Source organism: Papilio machaon, chromosome 17, assembly GCF_912999745.1.
Source record: "Papilio machaon chromosome 17, ilPapMach1.1, whole genome shotgun sequence".
In the NCBI taxonomy this organism is placed as follows: domain Eukaryota; kingdom Metazoa; phylum Arthropoda; class Insecta; order Lepidoptera; family Papilionidae; genus Papilio; species Papilio machaon.
Genome location: NC_060002.1, coordinates 717,269 through 742,387, shown reverse-complemented (window position 1 = coordinate 742,387; position 25,119 = coordinate 717,269). Strand labels below are relative to the sequence as shown.

The 25,119-nt window shown below is 34.4% G+C and overlaps 2 protein-coding genes across 3 annotated transcripts; one reads left to right on the top strand and one right to left on the bottom strand.

Annotated features, from left to right (window-relative positions):
• The first annotated feature begins 420 nt into the window (after nt 1-420).
• On the top strand, nt 421-20,121 carry LOC106708612 (bromodomain adjacent to zinc finger domain protein 1A). Its single transcript, XM_045682042.1, has 25 exons — nt 421-751; nt 959-1,288; nt 1,806-2,004; nt 2,311-2,545; nt 3,728-3,912; nt 4,376-4,661; nt 5,058-5,199; nt 5,971-6,140; nt 6,409-6,533; nt 7,134-7,368; nt 7,757-7,888; nt 8,365-8,555; nt 9,346-9,528; nt 10,011-10,178; nt 12,227-12,359; nt 12,666-12,869; nt 13,378-13,652; nt 14,045-14,157; nt 14,495-14,700; nt 14,973-15,059; nt 16,691-16,799; nt 17,297-17,361; nt 17,784-17,923; nt 18,412-18,575; nt 19,788-20,121. The coding sequence occupies exons 1-25, from the start codon at nt 639-641 to the stop codon at nt 19,951-19,953; spliced, it is 4,356 nt and encodes a 1,451-aa protein (XP_045537998.1). The 5' UTR covers nt 421-638; the 3' UTR covers nt 19,954-20,121.
• Nucleotides 20,122-23,260: 3,139 nt separating this feature from the next.
• LOC106708779 lies at nt 23,261-24,295 on the bottom strand. 2 transcript variants are annotated; one of them, XM_014500333.2, is made up of 3 exons: nt 24,207-24,295; nt 23,843-24,021; nt 23,261-23,409 (listed from the first exon to the last, which is right to left on the bottom strand). In XM_014500333.2, the coding sequence occupies exons 2-3, from the start codon at nt 24,003-24,005 to the stop codon at nt 23,339-23,341; spliced, it is 234 nt and encodes a 77-aa protein (XP_014355819.1). In that variant the 5' UTR covers nt 24,006-24,021; nt 24,207-24,295; the 3' UTR covers nt 23,261-23,338. The 2 variants fall into 2 exon arrangements, with proteins under 2 accessions (XP_014355819.1, XP_045537890.1); XM_045681934.1 differs by having other exon boundaries at nt 23,843-24,018; nt 24,207-24,278.
• Nucleotides 24,296-25,119: the final 824 nt, after the last annotated feature.

Genomic DNA, 25,119 nt, shown 5'->3' with positions numbered 1-25,119 from the left:
AATTATCATGGTTTTGAAATTTTGAAACAAAATTTCTTAACTCGATTTTTAATGTTGCACTAAGAAAATCTGAAAGTTACCACATTTTCAGTAATATCGTTTTAACACTTTCTTTCTTTGTAAATTTATGACTTATAGAAAAGTTTTAGCAACTAATTAATTTTTAAAACAAATGCTTATTGGAACTTAACCATAACTTAAATATTTGCTTTTTTTTTTTAAATATTGCATCCAAACATTTAGATTTAAAGAGTAAGTTTTGTCATTACAACTATATTAATGCTATTATAAAAATTAGATCATACATGAGAAGCTAGAAAAAATTATTGAACAAGTCGAAAGTAGGTTTAAAAAACTACCAAAAAATAAATTTCACGAACTCCAGAAGTGCGTCAACACGGTTCATATGTTTCTGGCGTAAAAAGAAGCGCCCAGCGCGCCGTTTTTTGGCTTGTCAACCGAAACCACGCAACAATTTCTCTGTATCTTGATAAATGTTACTATTTTTCTCCAGTTTTACATTGAAGATTACGTTTATCAATGTGCCGCACAACTCGTAATGTAAAACGGCCAAAGTGTTTTTCGTGAAACATATTGCAAATTAGTTTTCCCACCGTAGTGACCCGCGAACTCTTAACATGCCTCTATTGAAAAGAAAAGCATTTGAGAAATCGACGGTGTCTGAATACCTTCGCGACGACGACGAGGTCTTCCACTGTGAGATCACCGACGAGATATTTAAAGATTATGAGTGAGTTTGTTTGTATGCAATGTTTTCGCGCATTTCTCGTGTTTTTGTGAATTATATTGCGTGTATCAGTGCGAGATAGACCGTTGACATTGCTTCCGCGCCGCTGCTCTTGTACTTAGGCTAGCGTGACATAATATGTCACCGTTCGATTTAATATGTTGAAATTAAGCGAAATTATTATAGTTTGGTTTTATGTTTACTTTCAAGGGAGTACTGCGAGCGCATTATCCTGGTTAACTCCATGGTGTGGACATGTGAGATGACGGGGAAGAACAACTTGACATACGCCGAGGCTATGGAAAGTGAGAAAGCTGCAAGAAAGTCTCTAAAAGATTTTCCTATGGAGCTGCGAATACCAATATTGTACTTGGCAGCAAAGACCAAGCGATGTTCATTTGCTGAGATGTCAGAGGATGTATTTAACTTTGTGAGAGAGAGATACTTTGTTGGAGAGTCAGTTGAAGCATGCCTGGAAGGTGATCAGTGGCGGGAAGCCCATATACTGTCAGTCACAGTCCAGAAGCAACATCCAAATAGGTTACTTGCTAAATTTATTACATTTCACTACATAATCTTATTGGAGGATTAAATGTCCACAACAATATTGAATCAAAATGTTATACTAAACTAACAAGCTAATAAATGCATACCATATTTATGTAACATTTCACTGTTCAAAATAGCTCAATAAGTAGATTAGTAAGAAATTAATGTAATTTTTTTTTTATAAGTGGCACATATGATTGATAAACATATGTTTATCTGATATCAATTGATTAAGGACCATAGAAAAGAGTTTTATAATAAGATTTTAAAATTAACACAATTTAATGAAAATAAAATTGACTTATGTACAATATAATTTGAGTAAGTTTCAATAAGTATATCTTAATAAGGTAATATAAAAAAACTAAAAGTAACTCTAATAAGATATTGGTCTAATCAGATCTTGGAACAATAGATAACACTTAATGAAAAAATATCCGGTGTCTGAAAATATCTAAATACAAAAAAAAAGAAAATTTAATTGGACATTACATATTAAATTTTTCAGCACATTAACACCTCCAGCATCTTCATATTGTTACGAAGTAGAACAGTTTCAAGAGTCGGAACAGACCTCTGCTGGCCAGATGGGTACCGCTCCATATGACCGCGTGAGGCGACGTAAAGGCGTCTACTCACGTGACAAAAATAGACTTTTCCTTAAACAATTTGTCGAACAAGGAATTGGAGGAATCATAACTATAAAGGTATTAAAAAAAATCGAATATTATAATTAGTAATTTTTTTAAATATACTTGGCCAGTAAAGTATGTTTAGTAAAATCTCCCTTAATTTAGCTTTCAAATGCTGAAACATTTTTTTTTAAAATCCAATTGATAAATCCAGAGATTTCTTATTCTTACTAAATTGTCTTATTAGTAATGGCAACATTGTTGAAATTTGGTAGAAACTTCTAAAATATTAAATTCTTTACCTTTACTTCAAGGCTATGATATAATTGCATGTGAAAAATACCAATAAAAATATGACTCACTTATCAAAATGTCTTACAGCAATCAGCAATGGATAAATATAACATAAACAAAGTAAATTTCAATCAAATATTTACTGGAAGCCCACCAGAATTTGCATCGTCAAAGAAACTTCTAAAGACAAGTATGTCACCACCGAAAGCAAAGCTGGGGTCGGCAACTAAACTCAACAAATCATTGAAAAAAGTTAGTCCTGACAAGAAAGGTAGACAGGAATCAATGGATAAGTTTGTTAAGAAGACTGATAAATCTGAAGGTAAAATCCTAGATTCTGTATAATTCCATTTTATTATTCCTTTTGTGATGCTTTTTTGTCATTTAAATGGGTGCTATATGCTATTGTACTTTAGTTTAATTTATGCCTGCTAACTGTTGCTTTCTGAAACTAAAATCTCTGTAAAATATTGTCATCCCTGTCTAATGACAAAACATAAATTAAATATGTTTTAAATAAGGATTTCGTCTCACAAACCCACAATAAAGCCGCGTTCACATTTGCCTGACGTGTTGTGTCGTGATGCGTCAGAAAGGTATCGGTCTCATACAATTAATATGGTTGCGTGCACACTTCTCTGACGCAGTGTGTCGTGATGGCTTGTGTCGTGTCGCGTCAGTAGCGATCCCGGTCCGCGTCAGTTGGGTGAGGTGCGGGGGACGGCGCAGCGACACGACACAGCGGGTCGGACTAGTGTGCACGCGCACGTGTCGTGTTGTGACGCGTCAGAAGGTATGGACGACGAGCAGATCGAGTACGTACGACAATATAAAGCGATTTATGATACAAAATGTAAACAATATAAGGATCAATCTATTAAAACTAAACTATCTTTTTGTATTTATTGGATGTATCCAATATCTTCTTCTCTTTTTTTGTTTTATTAGAAGTGTTGCCAGTGCCAATAACTGCATATCTTCTTCATAATCTGAATCCGAATCGGATGATTCATGAAAAAACATTTCGAATGTGTAAACTCTCCGAGAGCTATAACGGAACTGATTAAAAATGCGTCATAACGCGTCACATAGATGTGAACAGTAGCCATCACGACAGAAAGCATCACGACACGACACGTCAGGCAAATGTGAATGCGGCTTGAGTCATATAAGTTTGTTGATCAATATTAAATTTCAAACCCGTATGTTACATTTCTGATAAAGTGTAATTTTTCCAGTCAAATTTATTTTTCCTCAACAAAATATGATGCAACCATTCTTATCCTTTACCAGCTTTTACCCGCGACTCCGTCCGCGCGGAATAAAAAAAAGTCTCCTAGTTCTAAGCTACCTCCCCATGAATTTTCAGTCAGTTTGACCGATCTTGAGTTATAAATAGTGTAACTAACACGACTTTCTTTTATATATATATAGATTTATTACAAAATAGCTAAAATTTTATTCTTTTTTTATAAAAATAATTTCATAATATTAAAACAAACAGCATCACCAAAACCAAAACAACCAATGGATCCTGAGGCCAGAAAGAATGCTCAAGAATTAGCAGAGAAAATGCGGAGAGCGGAAGATCAGTTAAGACAGCGCAAGGAAGAGGAGAAAGCAAAAAAGATAGCACATCTCAAAGAATGGAAGAGAATCAAAGATGACCAAGAGTTGGAGGATCATAAGGTATTTTGTTCGTAGTACGTTTTTTTAAGTTTAAAGTTAGTTTAAAAGAAAAAAAGAAACATTTCATACCAACAGAAACAGCGGCAGTGAATGTGTTAAATGAAAACCAATAAGTAATAAGACAATGTGATAAATAACCATTATATATTACCTCCTATGGTTTCTAATTTAACTGATTTTAACAGTTATACTATGATTTATATTTAAACAAGCTTTTGCCCTCGACTCCGTCTGTGCGGAATTAAACAAAAAACTTAATATGTAGCCTATGTGTTCTTCCAGGCTATGTTCTAAATTTTTGCCAAATTACATCAAAATATGTTGAGCCGTTCCGGAGATACCTTCAAAAAACCATCCATCCAAACATTTGCATTTATAATATTAGTAAGATTAAAATATGAAATCCAATTGGAACTCTAATAATATTTTTTTTTAATCTTTACTTGTGAACATAATTTTCCAGGTTATACCACAAGCTACACCCGTAGAAGTTGAAGGCATACCGCACAAACATTTCGGAGACTTCTTATCTATTCTAGAATTTGTTCATATGTACAGTGACATTCTTAAAGTGAAAGATGTATTTCATCAAGACTTTGATTTGGAGTTGTTCAGGAAATCTTTGACAATGAAAGAGCATGCAGGAGCGTTCAGTGATCTCGTGCAAATGTTTCTGACTACAATATTCACCTTGCAAGAAGATGAAGCGGAAGAATACAATGAGAACGGAAGCATGCAAGAGTCTACAGGTAAAGAATTATTTTAAAAAAATGTATAAGTGATATTTTTGCCAGCAAATAAATAAAAAATCAATAATGTACATAAAATCTTAACACATTCAGTGCTACTGATTCAACCTTCGACTTCACTTTAGTACATAGAAATCCTCCATTGAATATGTTAATAGTACATTATATAGTATACTAGCTGTCGCCTGCGACTCTGTCCGTGCGGAATTAAGAAAGAAAACTTAATAAGTAGCTTATGTGATCTTCAAGACTATGTTCTACATCTGTGCCAAATTTCATCAAGATCCATTGAGCTGTTCCGGAGATACCTTGTAATAAATATCCATCCATCTAAACCTTTGCATTTATAATATTAGTAATATAAGTATAGTAATTATATAAATGTATAAATTACAGGTGATTCGGAATTAGAAACAGATATAGGAGTATCGAAGGCGATAGAGTTGGCTACAAAGGCCAGCAAATGGTCTCAGACGTACCTCGGCACGCCACTCAGCAAACTACCCCTAGACCCTACCACCGTCACTGAAGTACTCAGGTAACATACAACATATATACGTTTACGTTACCTTAGTTTTATATTAGGATCAGGTTTCGTTCTTCGAATTAAAATAAATCTTGGGGAAAAATATAGCCTATGTCACTCAGGGATAGTATAGCTTTCCAGCATTCAAGAATTTTTCAAATCGGTCCAGTAGTTTCGGATCTTATTCAACACAAACAAAGAAATAATCAAATCTTTCTTGTTTATAATCTTTTCTTTATTATTATTATATATATAAAAATCTTTTGTCACGATGTATGTTGCCAATAAACTCCAAAATTATTGAACCGATTTCAATCAAATTTTGCATGTACCTGTATTTTGGTCTAACTTACTGGATAGGATAGTTATCATCTGAATTGTTTCTTAAGCAAGTGTTTATTTACTGTTTAGTTTTATGAAGTTCTCATAGCTGGCGGTGTACGTTGATTCATCGTACATTGCTTCTTAATCTATTTAGATGGATGGATGTTTGTTTGAACGTATCTCCGGAACTTCTCAATGGATCTTGATGAAATAAGTATTAGTATAAAATACTACCTTTTGGTTTAATAAGAAAAAAAATATATGACTAGCTGTCGCCCGCGACTTCGTCCGCGCGCAGTTAAAAAAAAAATGAAAAATAGATGTTGTCCGATTCTCAGACCTACTGAATATGCTCACAAAATTTCATGAGAATCGGTCAAGCCGTTTCGGAGGAGTACGGGAACGAAAACTGTGACATGAGAATTTTATATATTAGATTTATTTTTGTTACCTTATCAGATTGTACATGCTTGCATCTGGTGGGCTGAGTGGTGGACGTAATGCGGCACTCAGGTCGGTACAGCGCGGCGGATACACTGGTGCTGATGACGCGGCGCTGCGCCTGCGCATCACAAAGCCGGCGGTGGTGCGCCGATTGGCCTCTGTACACGTTGCTGACTTGCCACTAGGTATTATTTTATCTAAAACTTTTTGTCGGACTCAGAGATGTTAATTGGTAATTTAACGAGTCCCTTAGTGTATATTTAATATGAGATATCTAAACTAAGAAATAAATTAACTAAAACAAGTTTTAGAATTGCAGTCAATGTTAACTTTTTGGTCCTTTGAGTCGGATTATTTCAAACATAGAATTTACAAGTTAATTGAATGAATTTAGTATAAGTTTGTAGGAATTATGATTAAACAATGATTTTTTATTACATTTTACACTTGCAGAGGACAAGTTCCTGATCCTGCAGTGTCTGATGAACCAAGTGCTGAGTTATGCGACCGTGCGTGACGTCACTGAAGAGCGCCTCGAGGAGTACAAGACGATTAAACAATCCCTAAGGATGCTGCAGGTAAAAAATCTTACTAATTTACAATAAAACCCCAATATATTATCCTTGAAATTAATCCGAAAATTATTTTTATCGCTTTGTATGAAACGGAGTACGAAAATTTATGTTTACAGCGACTTTTAGATTGTTTAATTTTGAACCAATTGTATTTAAGAATATCGCGGATAAGTAAAAATACATACTTTTTTAGTTTTGTTATAATGTTAATCACTTAAGTCTGTAATCATTGTTTATGCAATTTTTTTACCAAAAGGCGACAAATGAACAAACGGCCACCTTGTTTCGCCAAAACAGCGAGGCGACCGTTGCCCATAGACATTCGCAAATGCAGATGCATTGCCTACCTTTAATCAACGGAGAAGGGGACGCACAGAGGATATTTCTCCTTCCTATGCGTCCCCTCTTCCACCAAATCCGACCCGACTAAAATTAGGCCTCCGGCACCACACTCATCAGACTGTAGTTGGAATTACTTCTACTTGAGGCCTGTCTTCTGTGTGGTTGTGGTATTTCATTGAGCGAGGCTCATTCGTGCACCCAACAAATATTGTTTTTGCGGATTCTACTACTGTTAAAGTTTTATTTTAAATGTATTTCTAGATCAATGAACGTAAACGCGAAGTACAATTGGTAGCAACACGTCAGGAATTGAAGAAGGAAGCTCAAGCTACAAAAACGGAACAGAAGTTATCAGGTGATCAGGCCAAAGAGATAGACGAACAACTCAAGATATCTATAGACAAGTTAAATAAAAAGAGTGACGTTAAAAAACACGAATACGAGAAAAAACTCAAAGAGTTACAGTTGTCTCTTTTCAAGTATACTTCGTACGTTGGTGAGTGTTTTTAAATGTCTTTACCATTTTAAATAATATTTTTTTAAATAATTTAACAGTTGGTTGTAAAAATATTTAATATAATAACTGAATTAGCTATCGCCCGCGAATTCGTCCGTTCGGAATATAAAAAAAACATAATGCGTAGCCTATGTGTTCTTCCAGGCTATGTTCTACATCTGTACCAAATTTTATCAAGATCCGTTGAACCGTTCCGGAGATACCTTCAAACAAACATCCATCCATCTAAACATTCACATTTATAATATTAGTAAGGTTATTTGGTTAACCAAATTATTGCCTTCTTGTAATGTAAATTGTTATGTCTTAATTCAATAATATTTAAATTTGTATATTTTGTATAAATATGTAAATAAATAATTTGTAGGTATGGACCGTGCGTATCGCCGCTACTGGGTGATGAGGCGTGTGGGCGGACTGTTCGTGGAGGCGGGTGATGAGGAGCGAGGTCTTTGCAGACACAAGCTGACCAGTCCACATCTCATGAGGGAGGAACGAGGTCTGTTCTCCATACAAATAACAAGTACTATGACCCGCAATCCAAATAAAAAAAATAGTTTTTTTAAATTTATGCTTAATTGGCTACATTTTACATATTTCATCTACAATTTTGAAACATCTATTTACGATATAATGGTTATGGAACATCGGTGGTTCAGGGGTTAAACACTAGACTTGTAATCTGCAGATCCCGGGTTCGAATCCCGCCATTTACCAATGTATTTTTCGAGTTTCGATTTACATATGTACATTTGTCTGAATTCTTACGGTGAAGGAAACATCGTGATGCTGCACATATCTGTGAAGAAATTCAATGATATGTGTGAAGTCAACCCGCACTTGGCTGTGGTTGACTATGACCTAGTCACCCCTAACTTAAGGTAGGCTCTGAGCCTCCAGTGAGGACGTATAGTGAGCTGATGATTATGAAACATTAACAATTGTCACAAGTTTTTATGATAATTATATTTCTAGCTGGTAGTGATAAAGAGAACGAATCAGCGGCGAATCTTCGCGGATCACCAAAGAAGCCGTACGTGAACGGTGTGGGCGTGAAAGTGGTCGGGGCGGAGGGCGGGGCTCCGACCAGCGCACACGCACTGCAACGCGCCAGAGAACTGATGCTGTGCACAGCTGATGTCAACACATGCTTTGTACATGGAAAGGTCAATATTAAAGAAACAAGAGATAGAAAACCATTTAAAGAGAACCATATCTGTCTGGGTTTTGCATCGTATGAGTCGACAGAGAGCTAAATTTCATCGATGCCATCTCGATGGGTGGCATTCCACAAAGACGAGGTTTTCTCTGGTATACTCTGTCCTCGGCGGTATTTCCAAACTGTTACGATTTAGGAACCTTTAAGAAAAGAGTGTATACCTTCATTAAAGGCCGGCAATGCATCTTCCTCTTCTGAAACTGAAACTTTAGGCATTCCGATGCTCGTTTGTCCTCTTCTTATTATAGGGAAAGAAATTGATATGTTTACAAAACAACTGTAAACTTAGTCGATATAAACTTACTAGCTGTCGCCCGCGACTCCGTCCGCGCGCAGTTAATAAGCTTATATGACACATTCGTAGATTTACCATAGCAGCGCCATCTATTGATTACTTACTCAACCCAGTCGAATGGTATCGACATCTGTTAGAATCATTTGGAGTTAACAGATAATTGTGACTGTCAAATAATAACAGACAAATAATTAGCAATAAATTAAAATTGCGACTATAATTTGAGATTTAAACTATCCCATCTCTCAAGTTGGATCGAACTGCACATGGTGTGCGAATTTTATTATAATCGGTTAAGTGGTTTAGGAGTCCATTGGGACAAACATTGTGACACGAGATTTATATATATTAAGACTAGATGTAAAATGAATTATAAACTCAGAAATTTCAATAGTTTTGAAACTAGACAGTTTATAAACTGTAGATGTAAATGGTGTTTCAGGTGGATCGGCCGCATTGGTCTGTGTACCATACGGAGGAGCAAATTGTTGCACTATTGGCTTCGCTCAACAGGCGCGGTCTGCGCGAGAACGAGCTCCGCCACAGTCTTGAGCAGGATGGTGCTCATTTACTTACGCACGTCGCCAGTTGTCCGCTGCATCTACTCAACCCTACTGTTGCACCTGTAAGTTGTACTAGAAATTAGAAAAAAAAAAACAAAATTGCTGACATTGTTATCGCCATGTTTTTAGGCGCCTAAAAAACTGGAATATCTCCTTAGACTGTAGACATAGGACTTACAGTCAAGCTAAAAAAAAAAATCTTAACTTTGAAATCTATATATACAAAAGAAAGTGGTGTTAGTTACACTATTTATAACTCAAGAACGGCTGAATCGATTTGACTGAAAATTGGTGGGCAGGTAGCTTAGAACCAGGAATAGGACATAGGATAATTTTTACCCCGTTTTCTTTTCTTTTTTTTTTATTCCGCGCGGATGGAGTCGCGGGCAAAAGCTAGTGTCTAATAGATTAAATTCTGTATGATAAATGTATGTATAATTTTTTTTTAATTTTTGAATAAATTAAAACTCGAATAATTTGAAATATTTGTGGCATTAAATAAAAATAAATACTGAAATATACAATGTTTTATGACATTTTGCAGCCTCCTGCGCAGACTTCACAGCACATGACACGACGGCGCTGGCAGCCATCGCTGAGTGTACCCGCAGATACGTCACTCAGTGAGGCATTAGAACTATCTCTGAGAGACCATATACTGGAACTGGAGGAGAAGATATTCCATGGATGTTTGGGAGCACTTAAAGTTAAGGTAAGGTTTACTTAATGCTGAACTCACAGTTGACAAATTTCTAAAAAAAACTCCCTTTTTTATATATGAAAAGGTGGCAAACGAAAAAACGGTCACCTGAATTCGCCGAAATAGCGAGGCGACCACCGATCCACAAATGCAGATGCATTGCCTACCATTAATCAATGGAGAAGGGGATGCACAGAAAGAGGACATTTCTCCTTCCTATGCCTCCCCTCTTCCGCCAAATCCACTTCCCCTTCTCATCCTTTCCTAATAAGAAACGATTGTGAAGGGGAAGAGGACTAAAATTAGGCCTCCGGCACCACACTCATCAGACGAAACGCGGAAATGCTTCTAATTAGCTTAGCCTTAGCTCTCAATTAACACATCTAGGTGTTTAAGCTTACTAATATTGTAAATGTGAATGTTTAGATGGATGGATTTTTGTTAGAAGGTATCTCCGGGACGGTTCAACGAATCTTGATGATATTTGACATAGATGTAGAACATAGTCTGGAAGAACACATAGGCTACTTACAGTGCAACCTTAATATAACGTACCTCAATATAACGATTTCCTCGATTTAACAAATTTTTCGTAATCCCCTAGAATTGTCCATAAGAGTCAATATAAAATATACCTTTACATTGCGAACATTCTTTGCGTACAACCTCTTTATAACGAATTTTCAACTATCAAGAAAAAAAAAATGTGATCCGTCATGGGACACCTGGCAGATGTGAAACATCGTGTGTGTACAAGTAATATGCATAAAAGGTAATATTATTAAAATAATATATATATATTTATATATGTATACCTCAGGATAGCGTGGCCACGGCAAGCGCCAACACGCCAACAATTCGGTTTACTAGTGAGCCTATAGATGTTTCACATCAATTTGATTTAAGTTCTAAAACACGATATTGAAGTTTTTCTAGTAGCTTAATATATATGCAAAGCAACGATTTAAAATTTTCGAGGTTCTGATCAGTTCAATTATCGGGATTACATGCTGAACCTTTATGGTTCCTTCATCCTGTGGAAAGTTCCCGGAGACAGGACGGAAAGCAATCATGTTATGGTGGATTCAGGCCGGATTCGGTATATATGTATACCTCAGTATAGCTTGGCGACCCGTCGCCACGGCAAGCGTCGCCACGCCAACGAGATTCGGTTTACAAGTGATCCTATAGATGTTTCACATCAAAAGTATTCATACCTCTAATTAACGAATTTTGCCAATCCAAAACTTTAATATAAAGTTTCCACCAATAATATAACGCTTAATCTTATAATGTCATGTCTCCACATGTTTCGACACGCTTTTGTTTTTATGTTGATTAATTATGTATTTTGTTCATTAATTATGTTGACCAAAATCCCATGACGAAAAAATTAAACATAGCTAATAAGTTCGGGATTCCCGCAAGTACATTGGCTACAATTTTAAAATTTAAAGATAAGTTTTCAGAAGAAAGTGGTTTGAATGTAAACAGTAAAAGATTAAAATCATGCGAGTTCAAAGACGTAGAGGAATGTGTGTCTTTTACCTCTTTATAACGAATTTAAGACCAATCTAACCTCAACATAACAAACCTCAGTTCAACGAATTACTTGATATTACGAATATTTTCTTGTTCCCCTCCGATTTGTTATATCGAGGTTGCACTGTATTAAGTTTTTTTTTTTAACTCCGCATGGTCGGAATAACGAGCAACAGCTAGTTAGTTTATATAATGAATATATTTTTTATATTATAAAAAAACTTCTAGTTTTTTTGTAACTTCCTCACCAAAAGAGTTGTATAATAATTATTATTGATTTATGAAATGACAATATATTTAATACTAGCTTTTACCCGCGACTCCGTCTGCGCGGAATAAAAAATAGAAAACGAGGTAAAAACTATCCTATGTCCATTTCCTGGTTCTAAGCTACCTGCCCACCAATTTTCAGTCAAATCGATTCAGCCGCTCTTGAGTTATAAATAGTGTAACTAACACGACTTTCTTTTATATATATAAGATTTATGGAAAATATATGTGAATATAATTGTTGTTAGGACCGTGAGGCGTGGCGCGGCACTCTGATGCTGAAGGGCTACGACAAGCAGGCGGAGTACCTCAGCTGGGGACCTGGACAGAAGTACAGGGATGACTATCATCAGCCTAACGGTGTGCTCAAATTACCTAACGGTGAGTTTATCTTACTAATATTATAAATCTGAAAGTTTGGATGGATGGATGTTTGTTTGAAGGTATCTCCAGAACGGCTTAATGGATGAAATTTCTACTATAAATGTGTAGAACATAGCCTGGAAGAACACATAATCTACATTTTATTTTATTTATCGTAGATAGAGTCGCCTGCAAAAGCTAATTACAAATAAGTTGTTTTTAAATATCAGTCATGTAAAAAGTTTTATAAAAAATTTCGTCATTTTTTGTTCCGTTTAAAAAAAAAATCTAAAAAATTAATTTTGTTATCTATGTTGACTACAGATGTAGACAAAGAAGAATTGGAAGCTATACCAATAAATAAATACCGTGACCCTGGACATTATCTGGATGCACCAAAGATGAACGGCATCAAGAATGGGTATGAGGAGACACGGGAGCCAAGCGCTGAGGTGGTGCGGGGTCTGGCCTGTGCACTGCTGCAGGTGTCCCAGGCTATACACCACAAGTATCTGAAAAGACCTCTAGGTATTGTATTTTTCAAACATATTGGCGGCTCTGAACATCGTATGTGGCGCAGAACACAATTTTACGTGTAATGAAAAGAGGGCACTGCGTAGCTCAAAGTCAGCTGTCAAAAATGTTGAAAAGCTTCATCCTAACTCTATTTCAGAAAAAAAACTTTTAGATGATTTTATAATGTATGTAATATAATATGTATATTCATACTGTATTTAATAAATTATTCAAACTTTCGTTAGACATTATTATTAACTAATATAGGAAACGGCTAAAACACTCACGTACATTTGTCCGGTGTCGGCACCGACTAGTTTTGAGTCCATCGAGGGCCCTTCATCAGTGAGCGACGGGCCGCGTACCAATCCCACTTACACTAATGAAGGGCCCCCGATGGGCTCGAAACTAGTCGGTGCCGACACCGGACAAATGTACGTGAGTGTTTTAGCCGCTCCTATATTAGTTAAGGAATAATAAAGTAATTGCTTCCTTTATATAAAAATCCCGTTACTCGCAGGTTTAGACGACAAAGAACGTAAAGACCGTGAAGCAAAGAACAAATCACTCGACTTAGAAGCGCTGGAAAGATGGGAGGTGTCACTCATGGAGTGCAGAAGCTTCGCCCAGGTGGTCCTCCATCTCCTGACCTTGGATTCCAGTATCACCTGGTCCGCCAGCATACTGAATGCCAGCTGCAGGATCTGCCGAAGGAAGACTGACCCTGATAATATGCTGCTCTGTGACGGATGCAATAAGGGACACCATTTATACTGTCTCAAGCCTAAACTATCGGTTTGTTATATTTTTTTAGCCTTTATACGTTTTTTTTTTAATATTGGTGGCTCTGCTCAAGTCGTACAAAGTGTCGAGCCTCCGAGATATTTGAAAACGTTTATACTTTTGTCTGTAATGTTTGTTTTGTCAATTTCATGCGTCCAGTCTATGTTAGTCGCAAGGGTGAGTTATAATTAGTGAAATGTGTGAGAAATATATTTTAAATATGTATTTTTTATAGTTATTTGCTTGTATTTCTCTATATATTTATATTTGCTATTATTAATTAGTTAGGCTTATTTTTTAGGGAATAATTTAGGATTAATGCAGAATGCTAGTTTTATCTAAGAATGTCTGTGTATTGTTAACTTTAGAAACTTATAGGCTTGTTTTTTTATGTTTGTTTGTAGAAAGTACCAGACGGTGACTGGTTCTGTGACCAGTGCCGACCTAGAGAGAAGACGCCGAGGAGAAAGAGGAAGCTGTTCAGTGATGATGACCTTGAAGATGACCTTGACAACAGGTGAACATTGGTTTTATTGATAAGTGACATTAGGATGACAATGTTACCTTCTAACAAACATCCATCCATCCAAACATTCGCATTTATAAACTGTCGCCCGTCACTACATCCGCGTGGATTAAAAAAAAACTTAATTTAGTAGCCAATGTGTTCTTTCAAACAATGTTCAACATTTGTGCCAAATTTCATCGAGATCAGTTAAGCAGTTCTAGAGATACCTTCAAACATCCATCCATACATCCATCCATCTATCTAAACATTCAGTAGGAAGTAAGATTTTCCAGATTTTGTATAGGAAAGAAATAATTAAAGGCATATTAATATGTTTGTGTGTCAGTGTGGGCGTGGCTGAAGGCGACGTGGGCGTGGCTGACGGTGATGTGGGCGGGGCTAGTCTGGAGTGGGGGTCTGTGTGTGGCGCATGCGGCAGTGGTGGCCGTCTGGCTGCATCATGCCGAGCTTGCGGAGCACGATGCCATGCAGAGTGCGTCTCACAGAGACGAGCACTATGCAATACATGCACCAGTAATGGATCACGCAGAGGTATTTACAACTACCCACTATCTTTATGTTTTATGTGCCAAGTTGTCTAAATGTTATTTGTATTTAAGACGGGGTTTTGTGGAATGGAATTTTTAAGTTAATGCGTTTCAGGTGACTTTTTTTGTGATCAATATTAATAGCTTAATCGTAATGTTAGCTTAAGTTAGATATAAGTAAATACAAGGAGTCGTTTGTTGGATACTGAGTAATTATTAAACGATTGTAAATCTACACTTAGGGTTAACTTTAGTAATGACTTATTATATGTAAAGAGCACACTGTCCGTCGGTGCGCGGCGACAGCCATCAACAACATCCATGAATACGCGCGGGTGCTCGACGCGCCGTTGGATACATCGGGTTTGTCACATGACACTACCCCCCTAAACCCTAACCCCTACCTTTACAACCCCTACTAATAGTTATATTACTATTCAAACTTTATAGCGGCTCACAATTTCACAAGAAATACTTAAAAAGCAAATTAAAAGTATCCGAAACATACCTTGTCGTATGCTTTGATGCAGAAATATGGAATTAGTGATGTGTACTCGGAACGCTCCAAATAGAAATCCGTAGTCTCTGCTCACCCCTTTTGGTTATAGGCGTTATGTTGTTTACTGTGTACAACACAATGTTAGGGTGCAGCAGGATGTAATAAGGGGACATACAAGTGGTTACGCTTTTCTGTCACATTGGCCCCACCTGCAAAGATACTTGTTTCGAAACTCGAGCCGCCATAAAGTTTGAATTGTATAATACATCCCTACCTATATTTTTTATTTTCAGTCGTAATAACCCTTCTCACTAAGAAAGTCTTTCTCTAAATGCTTCACGCCTACTTACCCCCTTTTGGTTTAGTCACCTTCATCATATGGAATGTCTGAAGTCTATTTGCTTTTGGGTCCATTTCTTCTTCCGTTTTGGTTGCTGTGGTTTTCATTATTTATTTTTCGTTTTTTTTTTCACTTTGAAATTTTTGTGTTGCACAATTATTTTTTTTGCTAGTTATTATTTAATAATAAATTATAAGCTATAGTCCGGTCGCGGAGCACGAAGAATTTCGTACATTGAACTCGCATTACCTGTCTCTGTTACTCCCGCGTAAATACAATTAGTCTCGCTCGCACAGAAACAAAGGCCGCCGTCCTCAGGGATTGTAAACTTTTAGTTTGTTTGTTTGCATAATAAAAATTTTATGGGCTCCGTTAGAAGGATTACCAAAAAGGTTAATTATTGGATAGTTCGAAATGAACAATCGAAACGAATATTTGAAAGACGAAAGTGCAGGCAACATCATCTATTTTATTGCCGGCTTTCCGATAGTTACTTTTTGGTTTTAAAATATTATGCAAATGAATTCTTCACTTCTCGAAATTGAACAATAGAGCAAAGTAACAGTTACTCCGAAACAGAGGAATCGGATTCTGATTTTTGATTTTTTATTATTAGATACTTGTCTAGATTTTTATTACTTGTATTATTAAATCTAAATAAATGATTTATATAGTAATAACTATATTTTATAAGTTGATAATTTTTCTTTCTCCTTCAAATAATTCATGTAAACCGCACTAAATACAAAAATGTTTGTAACCTCTGTCAGTAGGTAAAGAGGTCATTGTACGAAATTCTTCCTGCTCCGCGACCGGACTATAACATAAATTTCAAAACATTGGCTTGTTCCTAAAGTACGTTACGTGAATTACAAGTACTTTGTGGAACAATTAAATAATCTTAATTGTTATTTAATTTTGCATTTAATCTGTATTAATTAAAGTTGTGACAAAGTGTTTTTACAAGACGATGGAAACCTCCATTGTATGTATGGAAAAATTTTGTCACAGCACCTCTATAAATTGTTATTCTTGGTTGGCCTTGCATTTACTATCATTGCAAATTTTTTTTTCATTTCCATTTTTTGCTAATCAGCTACTTTTTTTAATAAAACATACATACAAACATATTTTACTATTATATTCTTGTTATAGATTCTGAAGATAGTGAATATAACACAGCGTTGGTCAAATTGAAAAAACGTAAGTCCCGGAGCAGTAAAGATGAATCACCAGTACCAAATGGTGCTAAGAGAGGGCGCAAGTGAGTTAAATATTTAAATATATACTAGAAGTTATATAACTTAGTTTACCTTAACTTAGTCAGCCGGGGACAGTGAAAAATTTTTTTTAATTGATAATTTCAGAGCATATTCAATGCTAAATCAAACTTCCTTTTTTCATATTAGTATAGACTATAAATGGAGCATCTGTGGCTCAGGGATTAAGCACTTGACTTGTAATCTGCAGGTCATGGGTTCGAATCCCGAAATGTACCAATGTGTTTTTCTAGTTTCGATTTACATATGTACATTTATCTGAGGTTCTTACGGTGAAGGAAAACATCGTGATGCTGCAAATATCTGAGAAGAAATTCAATGATATGTGTGAAGTCAACCCGCACTTGGCTGTGGTTGACTATGACATAGTCACATCTAACTTAGGGCAGGCTCTGAGCCTCCAGTGGGGATGTATAGTGAGCTGATGATGATGATGATGATAGGCTATAAAAATGATCTGTATGTTTATTAACTTTTACAGGCCTAAAAATATGATGAATGGTACACCGGGCAGGAAACCTAAATCTCTTACAAATGGTCATCATGGTTAGTACTTGATAAATACAATTTTGATTTTTGATGTGAAACATCTATAGGATCACTTGTAAACCGAATCGTTGGCGTGGCGACGCTTGCCGTGGCGACGGGTCGCCACGCTATACTGAGATGTACATGTATATATTTTATGTGTTTAGTTTAATAATATTTATTATTATTATTATTCATTCATACATTCATTCACTCGTTCCTTCGTTCGTCCGTCCGTTCGTTCGTTCATTCATTCATTCAATCATTCCTTCATTCATTAATTCATTCATTCATTCATTCATTCATTTAATATTTTATGCATATTACTTGTACACACACGATGTTTCACATCTGCCAGGCGTCCCATGATGGCTCACAAGTTTTTTTTTTACTTAGTACTTTATAAGAATGTTTATACCATTGGTAACAATGTATTACAGATGAGACAGTTGTGAGGAAGCGGTCCAGCCGCCGGGAGCCCTCAGTCAGCTTGCACACGGACAAGCTGGAGATGTTACTACAAGATGCCATCAAACACAAGGACGCATGGCCCTTCATAGAACCTGTTTCTACTGATGATGTAAGTTACATACAAAGTTATTAAATCTAAGTCGAAATTTATAAATTTTTTTTAGTAAATCTCGATTCCTTTATATTTTTTTTACTATTATGGAAAATACTGCTATTTTTTTCAGACAGCTTACTTGTTTCTAGTAGCATTTGTGTTTAAATACAGTCGAACCTCGATAAGCGAGAATCCAATAGAAGGCGATATTTTTCTTGCACATAAAGGTTTGTTTCTAACTCCATCACAAGATTCTGGCTTATGGAAGTCGTCCATCGAGACCAGACAATGACTTATAGATGTTTCTCGATTATCAAAGTTTGACTGTATATTAAAACAAAGTTTAAAATTCCAAAAACTGTAGCTTAGTTTCCTATTCACTTCAATTATTATTAGATTTAAGTTTTTTTTTACACAAATATAACATTTTTAGTAGATGCTTTTGGCTGTGCAATATATACTAGAAAGTAATAAATATAACCCAGTGATTGTTATATAACCAGGTGCCAGATTATCTGGATGTAATCAGTGAGCCGATGGACTTAACCTTAGTGCGAGAGAAGCTGTGCGATGGACAGTACTCAGCAGACGCTGACCTGCTGGCAGACGTCGCCCTCGTCTTCCACAACTGCTTCACCTATAATAAGGATACGCATCCTGTCGCCAAGTATGTATCCACACATCGGTGTGTCGCCATAGGATTAAGAAGCAGCTATCCCCTCCTAGATCATTTAAAATATAAAAACTTGAGAGGTGTCAAGGGACACCCGGATGGAACGAAGTTCCTTTCAATTAATTAATGAAGGAACCAATGTTTATTCTATGAATAAAAAACTTAAGTCTTCACAAGAAGTACATTTTATTTCTATGAATTTTCGTTATAAATTGTCACGTCGTTGCCATGGTGATATAGCAAAAAGTGTCGTGACAACTTTTCGTAAGATTTTTTTCCGTCTAGCCCCCTTTCACAACGCGCGATAAGGAACTTCGTTCCAATAACATAGTTACCACCCCTAGATTTAGCTTAATAACTGCTAACTGGGTTATGTAGCTAGAATAATATGAGAAGATGTATTTTGATATTGAGATTTATCTACTAGGTCTCCTTGCTCATTCAAAATCATGGTAGAATGACCTAATATGGGCATTAATTAAAGGACCTCAATTTTTTGGTGCATTTTAATGGTTTAGTCTTGAAATTATTGATGTTGCTAATGGGATCACTCTCAAACTAAAAAGACACTTAAGGACTGATTTGGAAAATATTTATTCCAACTTAAACATATTGGATTTAATTCAGATGATACAGGATCATTATTAAATATGTATATAAAGATTAAACAGTTATTTTAGATTACTAGACATCTTACTTCTTTGAGAATTTTGACGGAATTAATTTATTAAAACACTATCTTTTACCCGCGACTCCGTCTGCGCGCAATAAAAAATAGAAAACGGGGTAAAAATTATCCTATGTTCCTTTCCTGGTTCTAAGCTACCTGCCCACCAATTTTCAGTCAAATCGATTCAGCCGTTCTTGAGTTATAAATAGTGTAACTAACATACTTCAATCTTAAGAAAATAATACTGACATTCCTAATTTAAAATAATTTAAACGTACTACATAAAAAAAACCATGTTGGTCGCAGTTATCAAAAGAGTATGTATAGGTATATTCTGAGATTACCAATCAACATTAAGAAATGTTAATTTCCTTAAAAATAATTACAATTGACTTACTTAAGGTAATTTATGGTCTATGGTACGTTAATATCACAAGAGTATAGTGTTTTTTTAACATAATGCAGGTAGTGATAAAACTTATACACAAACAAGTTGCCTTTGAGTTGATTTACCCAAAGATTACATTATTTTTCAGAGCTGGCTACCGATTAGAGAAGTATATAATAAAGCGTTGCATAGAACTGGACCTGCCACCTCTGTCACCAACTGTACTTGATGAAGAAGTAGAAGAACCAATCAAGAGGAAGTATCAAGATGATATCGATGAGGATCCAAAAATGAAGAGAGCGAAACTCAAGTGATATACATGGTCCCATCTTTCGGACTATGTTGTTTATTGAAGACAGTTTTAGTGATTGTGTTTGTGATTAGTGTGACAGATTCAGATTTCAAGGTTTTGTATTCATTATCTTAATATATAAAACTAGCTTTTACCCGCGACACCGTCCGCGCGGAATTAAAAAATAGAAAACGGGGTAAAAATTATCCTATGTCCGTCTCCTGGTTCTAAGCTACCTGCCCATCAATTTTCAGACAAATCGATTCAGCCGTTCTTGAGTTATAAATAGTGTAACTAACACCACTTTCTTTTATATATATAGATTCTCGTGTCACAGTTTTCGTTCCCGTACTCCTCCGAAACGGCTTGATTGATTCTCATGAAATTTTGTGAGCATATTCAGTAGGTCTGAGAATCTGAGTCCGAGGCCAACATCTGTTTTTCATTTTTATTTAACTGCGCGCAGACGGAGTCGCGGGCGACAGCTAGTATGACTTATAGTTTTGTCTTTATAAAGTTGCCTTTTTGTTTATTGGTTTTGGATTTCTTGAAATGGAACACTTCCGTTTTTTCTACTGCGGATAAATTCACACAAATATGTCTCTATTTCAATAGAAGAGGGATGTTTTTTTTTTTTTCGTTTATGTAACAAACACTATGAGAACCCTTGATAAGTATTATAATTCATGTATTTATTTATGACACTATTTATATATGTTGTGATTTTTATCTTTCAAGATTATTTTATTGTACAATTTGGTGTTTAAATGATAAATTTGATGTTTTAAAGAAGTAATTGATTTTTTATAAAATTATGTTTTTTTTTTTGTAATGTGCTTAAGATTGTCACAAAATTTAAATACCAACTTCAAATTATTTTTTTTACAATATTTGAACTATTACAAACATGGCTGTGGACTTGCATAAAATAATGAATTCAGAAATATTCTCACTTGAAAAGAATTGATAAATTATGTTAAATTAAAATATTGTAAATTGTGAGCTAAAGATATATTTGCATGATGCAAAGGAATTTCATTAACTGGCTTAATTTTTGTAAACATTTTCAAAATTTCCAAAATCATAGTTTTTGATTTATGTTTTTTTTTTTTTTTCATTGAATAATACTGAATTGTGAAATTTATGTTGATTGCAAAAAATTAGAATAAATTTTAAGTTGTTTTTGTTTTTGAATATTAGTTTTAAAATTTGGCGATGTTAAAAAAATTATGTTTTTGTCATAAGATAAAAAAAAGTGTAAAAAAAAACAGTTTTTCGTTAAAATTTAAATGCACAAATTAGACAGCCAATATATTAAAGATATACAAAAAACAGCACACAATTTTTGTTAGAAAAATCTTTAAAAAAAATAATTAAAACAGCAATTTTGTGTTGTAAAAACCACTCCGCTATATATGTAAAAGATATAACCAAAGCGAAAAATACAAATTAGAAACTTTAAATATTCCATTAAATTTTAAGTGTAAATATTATTTGTTAATTAGATTAGGAATTAAATACTCTAATTGTGTGTTCAAATTAGACACAGAAAGTGCCTGTTGCTGTACTGGAGTCAATTTACAATAACTTCAATTTGACTCTAATTATGATACAATTTAAGAAGCGAAAGCTTACTATAGAAAATAAATGGACAAGAGATAATAAAAAAACTTTAATCAAAGTACATACTGAGTTCTTTAAAGTACAAGATTGTGGATGAACTCGCAGTATGTACTTATAGGATTAAATATATATTTATACTATATGCAATGTTTTCATGCAAATTATCATCTTTCAAACATTAATCTATCAAATATTATTTACTAGCTTTTACCTGCGCCTCCGTCTGCGTGGAATAAAGAATAGAAAACGGGGTAAAAATTATCCTATGTCCGTTTCCTGGTTCTAAGCTACCTGCCCACCAATTTTCAGTCAAATCGATTCAGCCGTTCTTGAGTATATATATATATATATATATATAGATTTAAAAAGTTAATTAAATCAAATTGATACTTGTTCTACTCCGCACAATATACTAAGAATTCATCTATATATATAAAAGAAAGTTGTGTTAGTTACACTATTTATAACTCAAGAACGGCTGAATCGATTTGACTGAAAATTGATGGGGAGGTAGCTTAGAACCAGGAAACGGACATAGGATAATTTTTACCCCGTTTTCTATTTTTTATTCCGCGCGGACGGAGTCGTGGGTAAAAGCTAGTTTAATATAATAACCTCCTTCTTTTTGAAGTCGGTTAAAAAGTACCTATTGTTTTGTGCATAGCAAAAAAGATCTTTCAATTTTTTTCTGATGTCACCACATTATTTTATTGTCGAAGTGTTTAATGATCAAGTGTGATATCATACTTGTATCTGTGCATTTAATTTTTGGACCTCATTTAATTGTATGTATTACTACTGCTCACGATTTTTTTATTATTAGTTGTAAAGTTTAGATATAGTTAATGTTGTGAAAAAAATAATGTCAAGTTCGAATTATCAGTGATTTTTTTTTATTAACTGCATCTGTTTTGTTTTTATTTAAATGGATGTTAATTGACAGTTACTAAGGTAAATTTCTTTTTTTTTTTTTTTTGTATGGAAACTGAATGTATTTTATTTTGGTATTATTTTTTTTATAAAACTCTTAGAGAAACCTGGTTAAAAGCAACATTAACAGTTCCATTCAGAAGCAATGTGTTTTAAATCTCACTTGTTACTGTAATTTTTTTGTTTTTATTATATAGCCTAAAATGGATTATAAAAACCTTGCCATAATGAATAATTAGGGAACTAAATTTGCTTACTGAGTGATGTAATGGTCATTGAAGTGACTTTGGGCAGGTTTTTTATATTCTTAGTTGGTCTATATTTTAAAAACCTCATTTAAATCGAATTCAATATCTAATTATATATCAATTAACTTATTGTATTCTTTACTTCAAGCTATGTTCGGGTAGTTTTAGTTGAAATATGCCATTTTGTATTAAAAAAAAAAAAATTAAATGACCTTGATGTAAATCGGAGCTGCGATCAAATTGCATTCCTCTATTAAATGTTAACTTCCCAAGTTTTTTTGACATCAAGTAAATCAGTCATTGTTTGCCAGCGAATATTTATTGTGTAATTTATAAGTTTGGTAATAATTTATATGAGTAGTCAATAAAGCACCATCAAAGTACTTTTTTTTTTCTTCTATTTACCCATACTTTTATTTATAAAAGGGGAGTTAAAAATAAAAATATGCATCAATGACCTCAACAAATTTTTTAAGGTAAATAAAAAACTGCAATCTGGTTTGTCATGAACTAAAAAAAATAATAATATTGAACTAGAACATGATTTAATTTTATTCTTAAAACATAAATGGTATTGTTTTAAACAGCAGCTTGGCCCTACAGTGCTCAGTGGTGGTGTTCGGCAGCCTCCTTCCTCCTGATCTCGGCCCACTTGCTAACATTCTCAGGAGAGTTAGCTGTAAAACATAATTATTTAGTTATATAAATGTCGCCCGTGACTCCATCCACGCAGAATTATAAAAAAAAAACATAATAAGTAGCCAATGTGTCCTCCCAGACTACAATCTACATCTATGCCAAATTTTATTGAAATCCCTTGAGTCGTTCAGAAGATATCTTCAAACAAACATCCTTCCAAACATTTGCATTTATAATATTAATAAGATAAGATATGCATAAACTCTATTAGTTCAATATCTATAATTATTGTCTGGAATTACACTTAGTTGTCTTACAGTACATACTCCATTATGTATAAGCAACAAGAAATTATTTTACACAGAACAATGTAGTAGCATATTTCTTGGACAATGATTAACATACTGCATTCAGTTTATAAAAAAATTGCAATATTTTATATCGTTATAGTTAGTAAAAGTAAAATCTTACCCATTTTGTGGATCTTGTAGAAGACTGGCAGAGAAACACCAATTCCAATAAACCAGTAACGCCAGACCCATTGGTTTTGCAGATAAAATTTAAGGGGGAACTGTGCAATCTTTGCTGAAAATGTATAGGGGAACTTCATAGGGCGGCGCGGAACATCTGCCATGGTTGCTGATAACCTGCTGAAAATGAAAAATAAAGTTATTATGTAATAAAAGGATTGTTCGTAAAACAAATTTGTAGAATGTTATATTGTTTTATTATCTCTAAGTGATAACACATAAAAAAGGAATTGATATTAATTATGTCGTTATTACAATTCAATATTAATTTATACTTTAAATAATTTTATTAAATAAATTCTAACCTGTCTTTCTTTTCAAGATTACTACCAACACAGATAAAGATAAATCAGCAAACAGAACAGAATATCAATTTGTCAAGTAGAAGTAGGGTTGCTCGCGTGATCGGCAAAATAATAAAAATTTTGCACACTACCGCCACAATCCTTCATAAGGAATGCGATTTAATTTTGTATGCCTTCGATGTAAAACTTAAATATTTTGAGTTAAACCCAGATTAACAGCTTATAGATATTAAAGTCCGTATTTAAGGATTTATTTTAATCAAAATTAATATTATAAGAAAAGTTAGAAAAACAATGACACTTGACATAACTAATTTAGCTTTTATATTATATTTAAGATAGTTGATTACATTTAATTAGTTTTATTAATGAAAATATAGATCAATATTACTAATTTAAAATATAATGACATATGACATATCTAGTAAATAAAAAACTCAATGATGTAGTTAAAAATCTTCAACCAGTGTCTTTAACAATAGAAACAAAATTTGTCCTCATTTGTCCCTTTTTTCGTCATTTCTTGGTTTTATATCTTTTATATATTATATAAATAGGTATAGAAGGGCAATGCATTAAATTCCACGAATGAAAAGATCTAAATTTTTCATTTCTGAAAAAAACAAGAAACAAAACCGTTTTTAGTTGTTTATTAACTATATCAGCATCTTGCAAGTAGTAACATTTTGTTGTCAAAGTTGTTTACGTTCACTCACTGACTTCTAAAGTTGAATTATCCGTGGCATTTTGTGCTTATTTCATTTTCGCCTTTTTGGCGCTGACGGTAGCGGTTGATTGCGGTGGTGAGCTTACGAACTAATAACAGACATACAATCAACTGTCAGTTACATCAATAGGCGCGTTTAATTCGGAACGAAGTAAAAGCTGTCATTCCCAAGCAACAACCTATCCA